This window comes from Magallana gigas, chromosome 10 (assembly GCF_963853765.1).
Source record: "Magallana gigas chromosome 10, xbMagGiga1.1, whole genome shotgun sequence".
Taxonomy (NCBI): Eukaryota; Metazoa; Mollusca; class Bivalvia; order Ostreida; family Ostreidae; genus Magallana; species Magallana gigas.
In genome coordinates this window covers 10,953,097-10,968,354 of record NC_088862.1, presented here as the reverse complement: position 1 = coordinate 10,968,354, position 15,258 = coordinate 10,953,097, and the positions used below count along the sequence as shown (strand labels likewise).

The 15,258-nt window shown below is 32.4% G+C and overlaps 1 protein-coding gene across 1 annotated transcript; it reads right to left on the bottom strand.

Moving 5' to 3' along the window:
• Positions 1–4,191: 4,191 nt before the first annotated feature.
• LOC117683819 (acyl-CoA-binding protein) lies at positions 4,192–12,635 on the bottom strand. Its single transcript, XM_034453734.2, has 5 exons — positions 12,494–12,635; positions 9,675–9,789; positions 6,425–6,487; positions 5,016–5,097; positions 4,192–4,799 (listed from the first exon to the last, which is right to left on the bottom strand). Exons 1-4 carry the CDS (start codon positions 12,503–12,505, stop codon positions 5,024–5,026), a joined length of 264 nt encoding a protein of 87 aa, XP_034309625.1. The 5' UTR covers positions 12,506–12,635; the 3' UTR covers positions 4,192–4,799; positions 5,016–5,023.
• Between the last annotated feature and the right edge of the window lie 2,623 nt (positions 12,636–15,258).

Genomic DNA, 15,258 nt, shown 5'->3' with positions numbered 1-15,258 from the left:
CTGTGGGAAACTCTAAACAAAGAAACGCCTAAAATGTTATTCTGAAAAGTGTGAGAAAAAACTCTATGCATATAGTTCTACAGAACCATTGAAAATTTCGAACACATACCTTGATCGAGGAAACAGGCAACGGGAGTGAAGAAGAATTCTATGTGTTGAATGGAAAGGACCAGCACTGCTAGGCAAAGATACTGCTATGAATCTACGAGTTCTTAAACTTGGTGTCAACAGTGTACAATCATTTGACATTGTTTGTGAATACCCAAAGTGTTTCCAAGGAATAGGAAAGCTGCAAAACTTTAAGTTAAAGCTGCACATTGATCAGGATGTGAAACATGTTGTGCAAGCTATGTACAGGATTCCATACAGTCTGAGAGAGAAAGTTTGAGAGCAACTTGATGACCTTGAATCTCAGGATATCATTGAGAAAGTGAATGCTCCTACACCTTGGGTCAGTCCAGTCATTATTGTACCGAAATCCAATGGTGACATCAGATTGTGTGTCGACATGAGACCAGCCAATGCCGCGATTATTCGTGAAAGACACCCTATTCCGACTGTGGATGAAATACTCTACAATGCATGAGAGTGGTAGTGAAGTGTTTAGCAAGTTAGACCTTAGAAGTGGATACCATCAGATTGAGTTGGAGGAATCTTCAAGGGAGATCACTACATTTGTAACATACAAAGGCCTGTATAAATATAAAAGACTGATGTTTGGCATTTCATAAGCACCAGAAAAATATCAGCAAGTGATTTCACAAGTGTTTCATGATTGTGAGAGAGTACAAAAAATTTCAGATGATATTGTGATCCATGGGCGTGACAAAGCAGAGCATGATAAAAGACTTTGTGAAGCATTGCAGAGAATTAAAGAAAAAGGACTTACACTGAACCAAGCAAAGTGTGAATTTAGCATGAACAAAATAACATTCATGGGTCATGTGATGTATAAGAAGGTAATTGGGCCAACAAGTGATAGGATCAAGTCGTTACTGGATGCAAAAGAGTCAACAAGTGGATCTGAAGTGAAAAGTTTCCTTGGACTTGTAAACTTTAATGCATGGTATATACCAAAACTATCGACTGTGTCAGAACCGCTGAGGAGATTGACAAAGAAGAATGTGAACTTCGTATGGGGACGTGAACAGAAAAAGAGTGTTGATACGTTGAAACGCTGTTTGTCAAATGTGAAAACTTTAGGACACTACCGGTTAGATGCAGAAAAAACACATTTAGTGACAAATGCTATCAATGTAGGCATTGGAGCAGTCTTACTTCAAGTGCACGAAGGTGAAACGAGAGTCATATGTTATGCCAGCCGTACATTGTCTGTGGCAGAATGCCAACGACAGAAAAAGAAGCTCTTGCAGTTGTATGGACATGTGAGAAGTTCCATATTTACTTGTATGGTGTAGAGTTTGAGCTGATTATAGATCATAGGCCATAAGAAGTTCTTTATGGAAGAAAATCTCGATCAAATGCACGAATTGAACGCTGGTTGTGGAAACTTATGGTATACAATTTCGTTACTTACCCGGACATCAGAATATTGCAGATGCATTGTCACATTTGGTGGAAAACAAACCTGTGGAAAACAGTAACTCTGTAGAGACTGAACAATATGTGAAATTTATAGCGAGGGAAGCTACGCCTCATGCATTGTCTACTCGAGAAGTAGAAGAAGTTTCAAAGAGGGACGAAGAACTTGTCAGAATTCGTAGATTCATTAAAGAAGGGGAATGGGAAAAATCGTGTGTTGAATATTTTCCATTCAGAGATGAATTGTGTTCTATTGGATACCTTGTGTTACGTGGATGTAGGATTGTGATTCCGAGAAGTTTGAGAAAACGGCGTGTTCAGTTAGCACACCAGGGGCACTTGGGCATTAATGCAAACAGTTCAACCCCAAATTGCACATAAAGTGTTGCTCATGTGTATTATCATATGGGAAGGGATCTTATCCTTCCATTATGCAAATTATAATTTTCAAATGTATTACCGAAACTTGCACGTGGCCTTCTTTTTTAATTAAAGTGGTACTAAACAATGTTATTTAAGGGCAAACACTGGGTGTGGGTATTGCTGTCTAATGACAGCATCTAGTTATTATATAATAGTTTGGAAGACTTTCAAATCTGACAGGATGCAGTTAAAAGAGGAACCCTTTGAAACTTTGATGATCATAAAGTGCAACAGCAATTTTTTGTCTTAAAGTGTCCTCAGTATAAAGATATCCGTTTAAAATATATTAAGAAATATAACTGGAAAAAGCCATCTGTTCATAAATTAATAAGATTAAATGTCAAAAATTTTAAAGATTTGATTAATCTGGCCCCAGGGGAAATATCTCTATTTAGCTTTAAATAACTGAAACGTTATACCAAAATTTGTTTTCTGTTATGCATGTACCAGGCACGTAGCATCGTTTTTAAAAGTGATGGGGGGGGGGGGGGGGGATAGGATACCTTTTACCTTCAATTTCACTATTTATTTCCTTATTTTCAATTCAATGTTTTACATGGTCCCATAAAAAAAGGGGGGGGGGGGGGGGCAACTCCATGTTAATTCAATTTTTTGTATAGAAATTTAAGAGAAATCTGCTCTGCGCAAAAAAGTGGTGCTACGTGCCTGTATACTTCTGTGTCTCTAGTTCATACTTGATAATGTATCATGCAAAATGTCTATAAATATCAATTTACTTATGTGATATGTTGTTCAAAATGTTGTTCAAAATGTCATAAGATGGTTATATATTGGGCAGATAAAGAATGAATCTTGTATTAGTCATTAATTTTGAACCTGATCTGTACATGAACCTATAGATATGTTAAAGAGTGTTTCATATTCGAAACATTTGCAAAAACTCTTTATTTAGCTTTACTTTTTCAAACATATTTTTTACTATTCACAAAGTAATGGTAATGCATTACTTTACTCATGTAATGATAATGTAATGCATTTCTTCAAGAAAATAAAGTAATGGTAATTTAATGCCCAAATTCATGAAGTAATGGTAATGTAATACATTACTTTACAATGTAATTCGGCCCAAGCCTGCTGTTTACTAGTATCTCAAAATGTAATAAACATGTAATCATTGAACAATCACAGTCTTTTTAAAGCTGCCTTTAGCTGTTAACATTTCTTTTCAAATTCAAATCAATCGATACTTTTTTAAGAGATTAAAAGCATTTCAAAGGATCCAAAACGTTTTCTACTCTCTTTCAAAATTCTTTGGAAGCCAAATAATGAATTTTTGAATATTTGATACATAAATTGGTTTCAATGAAAGTCCGCACTCAGGACCTATCGAAAGAACCGGTATGTATTGCGTCATGACGTATTATGACAACCTCCTTTTTATAAAAAATAAAATAAATAAAAAGTTATCTAATGTCTGTTAGAAAATGGAGCACATGGTTTTTTGAAAGTAAAGACAAAAAATTCCTGCTTGAAAATTTTTATTACCATTCTTATTAGATATGAATCATTTGTTTTCTATAAAAACAAAATTCTTTTGAAACCAATACAATCGCCATCTTTGTAAACTTTGTCATTTCAGGAGTGTTCAGAAAACAAATTTAGATATATATAAAACCTTAGTAGTTTTCAGATTCTTAAAATGTATCCCCTTTTTCCTCAAATAAACTTTTCCCTACGGTATCATCTGTCAAATATACCTTATATTTCGAAATTAGGATAAATTTTCGCCCGAAAATAAACATACCCAGACACCCGGACACACGTTTTTGACCGAAGATTTATTTGTCATAGGTAGTGAAACCAATTGATTTCATTTATGTAAATGTCGTCTAAGTAACTAAGTAGTAGTAAATAAATGCAAATGTTTTTTCAACAACTGACGGTTTACTTTCTCTGGTTTTGTTTTCATTCTTCTACTGTTGGTTTTTATCTAAGTTTATTTTTTGGACAAAAATGATTGACTGTATTTATAAATGTTTTTTGACAAAATTTATTTAATTAAATACCCTTCTACTAGCCCGAGATCATCAAAATCATCAACAAATGCAAAAATCACAAAAATCTGAAAGTTTGTAATCACAGTGAAAACATCAAATAATGCCTTAATCATATTTTAAAAAATCACAATAGTATATATGAACAATGAACATGTATACTTAGCAAACCAAGCACCAAAGAGAATGTTTTTAACTTCATTTTTGAAAAAAAAAATAATCAATTCTGAAGCAACATATGTTTGTGTTAAAGCAAATTTGTTATCAAAAGACATAGAAAAAGAAATGGCTATAAAATCGTACATAAATTTCCATTGCTAAAAAGTCTACAATACAGATATTCAAACTGAAAACTTTTGAGAATTCCAGATTATCAATATCTCCCCAAAAAAATGATAAAAACAATTTTGCAAACATTTTCAGAAATTATATCAGTAACATTTTTGTTTCTGTGTCAGAATATACAAATCATAAGATGGAGGATGATCCATGTTAATTGTTTTATGGATTTTTTCATTTTATGGATTTTTTAGATGGTTGACAGTTTGTTATTGTCATTTTTTTCATGTAAATTTTACACATACAAATATCTGAATACTTGATTAAACTTAAACTGCCAAGATTAAATTTGTACAAAAAAAAGTACATTAAATTGAATGTCGAACTACACAATTACATGTCCTGTTGTACAATACTTATATATATGAAAACATCAATCATGAACACTTTTTATGGAAGGAAGCTGATAGAACACTAGATTTGAAGAAAAAAATGTCTGTTGATCAATGAAATATTGATTGCAGAGCTAAAAAACCACATCTGAAAAGAAAGATAACTCTCATTTATAAAATATGAAATTTCGTCGATATACTCAGCAAGGTAAGATAACTTTAGCAAAAATTTTATTTTAGATTTTTTAAGTTACAATAATCATATTAAATTATTTATTCAGTTATTGTAAATTGAAGGTCACTCTTTTATTTGAAATTAAACCATACAAATTTGATAAGCACAGAATTCAATAAAACATGATACCTTGGTCATCAAAACCCATAGGTTCCTTTCATTTGTTCCACTTTTGTAATGTACGCCTGTTCAGCTGCTTCTTTTGCCATTCCTAGGATAAAAGAATTCTCCTAATTAATTACAATGCAATGTCCATGATCTTCATAAACTGATAGAGGTAACTCTTGGCCAGAATAAGATGGAAAAAGCAATCATGCCAGCAGTGATTTTGTGTAGTTAAAGCTGAACACCGCTCGTAAATAGGCACCGTCACACAGATACCTGGTATATAAACTCTTTGATTCCGTTACACCCGATTGCACACCTGAATCTCATGGCCGACATGTAGTATTCCTTTTGTGGTCTTTAGATTTTATGTATTTTTTTCTTATCTTATGTTCATTTTCTGTTCGTAAATAATGCATTGACCAATTTGTTTGATGTTAGTATTCTCGTGGCTTCAAAAAGTGCGTAAAATTTGATAATTTCATCGCGACCGGGTAACACGGCGAGGCAAAATGTACATCCACCCAGGTGAGACCTCTACAGCGAAGTACTTTGAACTGTTTAGAGGTCTGTCCCTTATATAAGGGTTGTAGGGACAGCAGTGATTAAAGAGAAATATGGCGGACAGTGCCTATTTACAAGCGGTGTTCAGCTTTAAGGTAGCTCACTACATCAAGACTTAAGATACAATGGCACAGCATGGCGATATAAGATTCTGTTAATTTTTTTTGGTCAAACGATTTGATTGAATATCATCATATCTCAGTGGTTAAAGTTTCATGTTTGTGAACTGTAGTTCACAAGTTAAAATCTGCCTGGGCTTTTGTTCATGTTTACTCAATTAGAATTTTTTAAAATCACAATTCTTTTTATCCAAAATTGCATTTTTTTCTTGCTTGTTTGACTTATATATACTTCTTATCCATCATGTTAAATGACTTTCATAATCAAGTAATTTTCTGCTGATTTGAGAATCTATTTTAAGGTGTAGTGAGCCACCTTAAATTTTATCAATGAAGTTTGTATGGAAAACATGTAGTCTGTATGAGTAAAGCAGACTTTTATCAATGAAGTTTTTATGGAAAACATGTAGTCTGTATGAGTAAAGCAGACTCTGCTTTCAACAAAATTAAATAATCAATTTGTAATATCATAAGCCCTAAAAACTTGAAAGATATTCCTTGAATAAATCAAAAATGAATTTCAATAATATACATGTTCAACACTTTTAAAACAATTGTTTCATAGTTCCAACTCAAAAATCTTGAAAATGAGCTGGCTTATATTATATTAAGCTTGTTTTGAAAATAGGTATAAGAGTACCATAAAATTAGCCAGGATAAAAAATAAGCTCCAACTTTCATTCTGCAAACTTCTTTTTAAGACAGTAAAGTATGTTTGCCTGTATACAAAAATCAACAAAATATGCTAACCTTTCTTTCCATTCCATGCATCCCATTTAGCTTTTCCTTTCAAATCCAACATTCCTGGACGGTCTGAAATACAAAGAAAATTTATCAAAAATTTGAAAAGAAAAAATGTCATTTATCAGAATTTACATGCAGGTACATAACCCAAAAAACTAGTACCGTGGTATATATATTTGTACTGCAAAGGTTTGTTGTTGATATACTGCTAAGTATATCTGATTTACCAGTAAGTTAAATGATTTCCCTATCTATTGATGAACCTATATATATTTCATTTTGAACAATCTCTTCCTGAAACCTGGCATTATTTGCCTTCAATTTGAAATTCATATGTAGAGAAATGTAGTACATAATTTTGTCACATTTTGGAGAGACAAAAATTTTCCAAAAAAAAAAAAAAAAACCTTGAATTTTTAATGGCCGAAAGTTTCAAAACATTATGAGACAAGCAGGGTTCTACTGTAAATTTGAAAAAGGGGAACAACCCAATTATATTTTCAAAAAAAAATAAATTTCATTTTGACAATTAAGAGGGCTGGATGGTCATGGCCACATTTAGACTATCATAAATATATTTGAAAATATCTAAATTTTAAAGTTAAAATATTTGGAATTTTTGTACTAAATAATAGTCTAATTGGCCAAAAATATCATACATATATAAATTTCTATATCTGACATTTATTTGTTGACATCAAGCCTCCTTAACTAAACGTTTATTTGTTTGCCTCATTTTGTCAGTTTTCATTGTGAAATCCAACTTTTGTAACTATGGGACATTGTATATCTACCTTAAATGCAATTATTTATCTTTGAGAGCTCTTCTCTTTGGTCTTTTTATTTGAAATCAATTGTTATGAGCACAATCACAGCAAAATTAACCAATTTGAAAAAAAAAAATCTTGAAACATTGGTGAAAAAATTAAAGAAATGAATTTTTACCCAAAGATAAAAAAGTTTAAATAACTTAGCCAGAAAACAGACATCAAAAAAAAAAAGAAATCCCATTTTCTTTGAAAATAAGAGAATAAATCAAAAGTCTGGTAGTAAAGTGATGAACACAGTGTATGTTATGCATGTTCGAGTGTGTCGGCAAAAATTCACAGAAATAATAATGCCTCCAAGAAGTTTGAATACAAACTCTTAAAAATCAGTGAGCAAAGTCTCTTTCACAACTTCACAATGTAAAAAAAAGGATAGCCAGATGTGTGCAACATTATCGACACACACTATTCACCAAAATGCCACACAAGCCGTGGAATAACTCGTTTTCTCAGCAACGCTGAAAGACACGTACAGGCTGTTATTCAATTTTGTTAAACCTTAATAAATTTTTTTTTGGTAAAAGTTCTTACTATCAGAATGTAAAACAAAACAGATGATAACTCAATCGGTCTATCAAACTCTATAATGACCAGTCTGCCGTTTGAACATAAAAATTATTAGACCACTAAGTCACAGCTAATTAATTTTTGTCTGATCTAGACAGAAAGGAAATAACTGAAGAACTTTGCAACACGAGTGGCTGGTTGGTACTTGAAATTAAATTATACATGCATCTGTAGCAAAGGGTATAAGAAAACAGCTGATGAATGATTCAGACAGAAATGTTGCCCTCGGCCTTCGGCTTTGGGCAACATTTGCGTCTTCAGGTACAACAAATCAAATGCTGTATTAAATACATGTAGTACAATAATATATTCACATATTTTTGATGCAGTATTGACATGGCTGTGAAATATTCAAGTTTACATGCATTTTTTTCACAACTTGGCTACTTTAGCATCAACAATTGAAGTTACCCAATCTTTTGAACATAGTAAGTCAAAAACAATGAGTGTATAAGTAACCACGATCTTATTCTAAAATGCCTTGGTATTTATATTGGCACTCTTAATACTCGCCATTCTGAATAGGTTCCTGGAGAATTTTAATTGGGTTAATCCTATACACAGTGCTAAACAAAAGCTTACAGTTAATCCTTTAAGAGGAGGGTCTTTACTACATAATTGATATATAATCTACACAAAAACATACATTGAATTGTATATATGTCTCCTTAGATTATCAACTTTTTCCTTATCAAAAAATATTGCAGTATTTGCAGATTCCATACAGGTTTTTTTTCAGCATAGAAATAAACATTTATTTCTTTATAATGGATAGACAAAAGCATGTTCCAAGGCTGCATTGCATTACCACATTAACATCCTGGTAAGTTTTTATTTAAAAATCATTTTAAAACCACAAATCAAGTAATTGGGTTATTCATGTACCAACTGTGGGCTGTGTTTTCTTATTTCTTGATAACAAGAAACAATGCCAAAACCTCTGACTGCTTTTTTTTAATACAGTTGCATTTCTTTCTTGGACATTTCTAACTAAATGACTTTTAATCACCCATGTGATGATCAAATCATCAGAAAAATAGAGAGAGACTCAGGTCTTCACTAAACTAAAGCAATATGAGCTGCATTTTTTAGAATTTCATTTTGCTGCAAAAAGCTGCTAGTAAGATAAGTCTGCATATAACTTAAACTTTTATGATAAACAAGGTTTGAAAAAATCATTAATTTTTGTCAGAGGAAAGATTTCTCCTCAAAGGAATATACAGCAAATCAATTTTTGTACAGGAGGACAATAATTCGATTTTGAAAATTGCAGCTCATATTGCTTTAATATTTACATTTGTATTTCTGAACAATCCGAGAAATACAATATGCATATTACAAACATTTGTGGTACTTAATCGACAATTCCTGAGATAGCAAATATGCATACTGTACACGTGATACTTTACAATCCCAAAAAGAGAGAGGGAGAGAGAACTGAACTGAGAAGTGATGTCATGCATTTGTATTTCTATACAATCCCAGAGGATATTCCTATTACAAACACTTGTGGTAATTATAAATTGACAATTCAACATGCAGAGAGAGAGAGAGAGAGAGAGAGAGAATATTACACCAATTATACTTAATTGTGTTACTCAGCTATCCAACAAAGATGGGGTAAATAAGAAAAAGAGGGATGCTTATTTGTACCCACTTGATTGTGGTACTTCACAATCCCACAGAGAGAGGGGTAAATGAGAGAGAGAGAGAGAGAGAGAGAGAGAGAGAGAGAACACTAAATGCCTTTTGTATACATCTAATTGCACAGGGAGAGAGAGAGAAGAGATAAAAAATAGAGATGGTTATCACATGTTGGGGTACTGATTAGCCACAACCTGGCCAATGACTGAGACACCTACCTGTGTTTACATCTCCAACCGTGGCCTGTTTGTACAGTCCGTACACCTCCAGCAAATCCTGATCTGAGGGACTATTTTTCAGCTTCTTCACCTCTTCAGCAGCCTTCAGAAATTCCTACAATTCAAAAATAAATAAATCATTACCACAGAAATTTAATCAAAGGCCTGAAGGGCCTGAGAGTCAATTCAATCTCAACATGTTGGCAATATTTAGATGGAATTTTTTTTATTAGATTGTTAGTTATACATTTCATTCAATTTCTGTCTTTTCTAAGTAAATTAAACATAGGTAATCAAAGATTACAGAGCTCATCGACACAGACATGTTGTAGGACCTTCTCCAAAAACTTAAACAGGGTCAAGAGGCAGAAAAAAAATTCTGTGACTAAAAATCCTTCAAATCTCATTTCAACAATATTTTTGCCAAGGAGTACATTATAAAATTTAAGTTTGTAAAGTATTGGATGTATATTTTAGTATGTATATTATATGGTGTAAAGGATATTCACATTAAATGCCCCGAAATTAATTTTGAGAAAATATTCAAATAAAACATGAACTTGTCTATACATTGTTTCCCATGGCAACATAATTTCCATATTTATTGCATCTATACACATGAAATTGGAAAATGCATGCATTAATTACATTCTGTTTAAAGCTAGGTCCCCATTACGATGGACATGCAGTGCAATGATTCATTTTTTTAGATTGAACATAACTTTGAAGATAATGTTAAAGCAAGTACAACCAAAAATTAACTGGAAAACAGCTTGGTTGTAAACAAAATATTTTTATAAATTGTTAAGTCTCTCTATGACAAATCCATGTAATTCAAATATATCATTATTTTTGTTATCATCTGAGAGTAAAGATTTGGAAAATGATATGGTATCATAACATAATTCAGACTCAATTGTTGTTTTTTTTCTTCACTTTTTTACTTCTCCTTCACTAAAACAAAATCCTTGCTTGTTTTTGAGAATCAAAGATACAACAAGCTGTACTCAATTCAAAGCATTACTTCTGGATACAAAGATTACAAAAATGTCAATTGGCAGACACTTAAGAGAGAAAACTCTAAATGCAGAGTAATTGAAATATTCAGCCAAAAAATTATCGTAAATATTTAATTACAAAATACATGCATCTATATTGAGTCCAAGAAAATGCATTAATTATGATAGTTACATATTTTGGCCGTCATTCACAAGTGAAAACTCTTCAATGTTTTTCATATGATAAATCTTATTTAAAGCTGAGTATGAATTCAAATTGAAAGCATACCAGGTTTTTGTATCTAGAGGATTTATAATTATATTTTCTAAACAAAATTAGCAATATGATACACATTGTCTTCTTTGACTATATAAATTTCATATCCTTGATGCATGTTATCAAGTGCAAATTCAGTGTTCGAGGCTGAATTTTTCCGCTTTATTCTACATCACATCACTGTTTTTTTAGACAAAAAAAGAAAGGAATAACATCCATCACGTTCTGTTGATATTTCAACGACTAAGAAAGAAAAACTATTTGCATTGTATCGCGCATTATCATAACACGGTTGTGCTCAAAATCCAAGAGTGCCGATGATAACAACGGTCTTTTCGCTTCGCGAGCCGACTCAAAAAGACACCCAGTTCCCCTTTTCCTTTGTGAAAAAATGTCAGGTTTTTGTACATGCAGTTTGAAGTATTCAATACAGGTTTTTCAAAATTACGAAATATAACTTATATTATTAACTAAGGCTTCCGGTAATCTGAAATCTTTATTATATTATTAGTATCATAACAGTCAATTTTTCTTCACAAATAAATATTACATTACATTCATGCTAGCTGATATGAAATATAATAAAGGAAAGAATAGTAGCAACTGGATGCTTAAAATTACAAAATAAACTCAGAAATCATTTCCTGAACTTCATAATTAATACACTGTCCATACAGTTTACACCTTAGTTTATACAGTGTTTAATCACTGCATGAATTAATAATATATCCTATCCTGTCTTGGGTGCACAAGTATCAATCACCTGGTGAAAATTACCCTCAGGTAGGCACGTTTTAGACAGGTAAATATCCTCAAGGTGACACATCCACATGAATCAATATTTCTTACGTGATATCACCTGATTTAATGTAAAATTGTCTTTCTACCTGCTATCAACTATAGATATCTGATGCAAACAGAAAATTAAGTATTTATATTGTTAGTATACTTACAGCATGCAAGAGTATCAAATCAAACAATGAAGGAAGTAATAAGCATATATGAATACAATTACATGTACTAGAAGGTCTTTTTCTTAATTGTTTCCAATTTCATGACAAGCCCAGGTATACCATGTTTACATACAGAAACATCTTTACATGCATATTTCAATAAAACAATGAAATTAATACACATGATTCTACACTGTAGACCAAGATACACATATCAATTTCTATTTCACTGCATTTATTAAGAGAATCATTCAGTTTGTAGCATTACTATAGTATATAAATATTCATCATGTTCATGGTACATGTCTGACAATGCAATGCCAATACCATGAATACATTAACCTTTTTCAATTTTCATATGATATAAACCATAAGTTAAGCAGAAACTTTTACAGCCTTAAATGCAACGATAGTTGATACATTGGTGACAGGATCCGCCCCCAATATTACTTGAAACATGTACACAGTGACTGGATCCGCCCCCTAATAATATCGGATGATTTTAATTTCTAACCTGTTGCATTGCTTAACAAAAAGCGATGCACACAGTCGGCTATTGTAAAAATGTGATTTGGTAAAAATAGTACTTACTTGGGAATTCATGGTGTTGTATGAAATGTGTTACGTGGAAAAACTCCCAAGGTTCAAAGTGCGAGATCGCAAACCACGCCTGGATGCTATGGACGACGACGGATAGAGTAGTGTAAATGTTAAACCGACTCGATTCATATCCGGATAGATTCAAGCGCGGATCAAGGAGAGGAGCGGGTGCATTTATATATCAAAAACAATGAAATGTTTTCTTTGCCAATGGAGTAGAATTGCAGAGTAAAATTAAATTAATGCAGAGTAAAATATCCATTTCTTAGAACTAACTTGGTAACGCGGATTCATCTCTCTTTGATTTTTTTTTTATTATTTATATATATTTACATCTACCGAGTATTATTTCCTCTATTTCTTACGAAAACTTATAGTTAATTCATAGCTCTATAGAAACAGCCAGACAGAAATCTACACACCCCGTTTATCGATTGGTCGAAATCTACAGCGGCTGAAACTGACAAGAAAATGACAGGACAGATATCGACACGCCCTGTTTATCGATTGGTCCAAACCTATAGCGACCTAGGAAAAATCACGGACTGCACGAAATAACCATGACGATGTCAGACTCAAAGTCTCACAGGAGACGATTTAGCTGTTTCTTTTAGCTAACTTACTTACGTACATTAACAGTAATTTAGTGAATTTTACTTACTTTTCCTAGTCAATTTATCAATTAGCTTAAAGAAAGATGTTAATATAAACAATAAAATGCTTTCTTTGATGATTCATTCGGGTTATGAAGGTAGTGATCATTGCAGAAAAAATTTACATAACCCGCTAACGCGGGTTATGTATTTTTTCTGCAATGTCACTACCTTCATATCCCGAATGAATCACCAAAGAAAGCATTTTATTGTTTAAATGAATCAATGAGTAGAAGTAATTAGTCTGTAAATAGTCGCTATCGTCGACCAGTATGTTATATAGAAGAAACAGACAAATAATGCAAGGATCCAAAAAAATTTCTAGGGGTCCGAGGGATAAGTTTGATTGCCGTGGGGAGCAGGGGGGGTTGTCCGAGGAATATTTTCGGTAATTTAACTACGTGAATTTTTTTATTTTGAATTTTCCAGCCCCCCCCCCCTCCCATGGCATGTTGAAATAATTCTAACATACAATCATGTGAAAGTTTATTACGACTACTTTGAAGTCTGATGTTAGTCCGTGCGCGCGGGGTTCGTGGAGTTTGCCCTCGATGTAAATTGGTTCTGATCGCGAAAACGAAATAATCCTTGCACGCAAATTCTGCCTCATAAGGATAATAAAAGGCATCAATGAACTTTCTAACATTATTTATAATAGGTTTTAGAGTTAATTAATAAAAAATTATATCTTCCGCCGAGCTTCAATCGTAAATATATTTTTTTCAAAGTACAAGTGAATTCTTTCAAAGTTTACTACTACACTTTAAAAATGTTTTGTCTTGTCAGAAAATAAATTAGCTAATCAAATGTGCAATATATACTTGAAATCTTCAAAGCAGTTTTTTTTAAAGTTAAGGGAATGTGTAAAAACATTAACATCGTTTTTAAACCGGATCGTGTAGATTTCAGTTACGCAAGTTTCAGTATGAATCATAATCGATTATCTTGAGAAACAAACAAGAAATAATTAACGAATGTTAAATTTGATTTATATATTTTTATGGTAAATAACACCATTTAGCACCCTAGTGACGACATTAATTACCACCAGACAATCCTTTAATTGTTCTAAAGCAGACTATACATACGGTTAAAAACTCACCGAATCTACTTGTTCGTTCAGCTTAGTGAAAAACAAGACCATTAACGGTTATATTAGCCGAATACTTTTAAGATATTCGACTACAATATCCTCTACAGACAGATATCGTATCAAACATGAAGGATTTGTTAATCATTTTGTTGACCACTTTTATCATTATCGCCATAGGTATTGTCATCTTTTTCTTCTGTAACAAGCGAAAGGAAATGCATGAGGTTCAATGTTCCTATTCATCCACGGCAAACAGCTCAACACAGATCGAGTAGGTCGGAGGTGAAGCACAACCATCGGTAAGTATTAATTGTAATAATAAACATTTATGTAATACAGTCAGACCTCGTTATCTCAAACTAGACAGGTTTAGAACTTCGATCTATCCGTGTATTCGAGATATCAAGGGTAAATTACTAAAAGTTTAAGTGTTTGGGATCTAAAAATCACTTCCATATATCCATTGTATTCGAGATATCGATGTTCGAGATACTGAAGTTCAACTGTTTATATTTGTACATGAACATGTAATGTACCGTAGAGCCGTTTTAACAAGACGAGCGCTGCACTCTCCCGATCGAATTTGTAAAATTGATGAGAGATTCCAGAACACTAAATATATTATTTTTTCCGATAACAAAAGTTAAAAGTAAATTAAATACATGTTCACGTATAATTAAAATGGCAATGATTCTTATAAATCAATATTTACATTTTTAACTGTCTTTGTCTGTGATAACATTACGAATTAATTTTGAAGCCAATAATTTCATAAAAGGCTGAGCGACACAAAATGGGCGTGTCTTACAGCATAATCGAAACATGGTATTGGCTGCGCTGCGGAGTAATACAAAACATGTGCTACATGTAAAAATAGTGATTTTAAAATGTTGTTTTTAACTGTAGAAATTGGAAATAATATAGATATAATTATTATGAGTAATTAGAAATCATTCTTTGCATGAATATTATGAGGTGATAATTTCAGTCGGAGCGTGGTCAAATCTTAT

Excerpts from the sequence above, each read along its gene's own strand:
- LOC117683819 (XM_034453734.2), bottom strand. Across the intron at positions 6,488-9,674 it reads GGTTGGAGATGTAAACACAG|ACCGTCCAGGAATGTTGGAT; the intron begins GTAGGTGTCTCA and ends TTTGTATTTCAG. Across the intron at positions 5,098-6,424 it reads TGCATGGAATGGAAAGAAAG|GAATGGCAAAAGAAGCAGCT; the intron begins GTTAGCATATTT and ends CTTTTATCCTAG.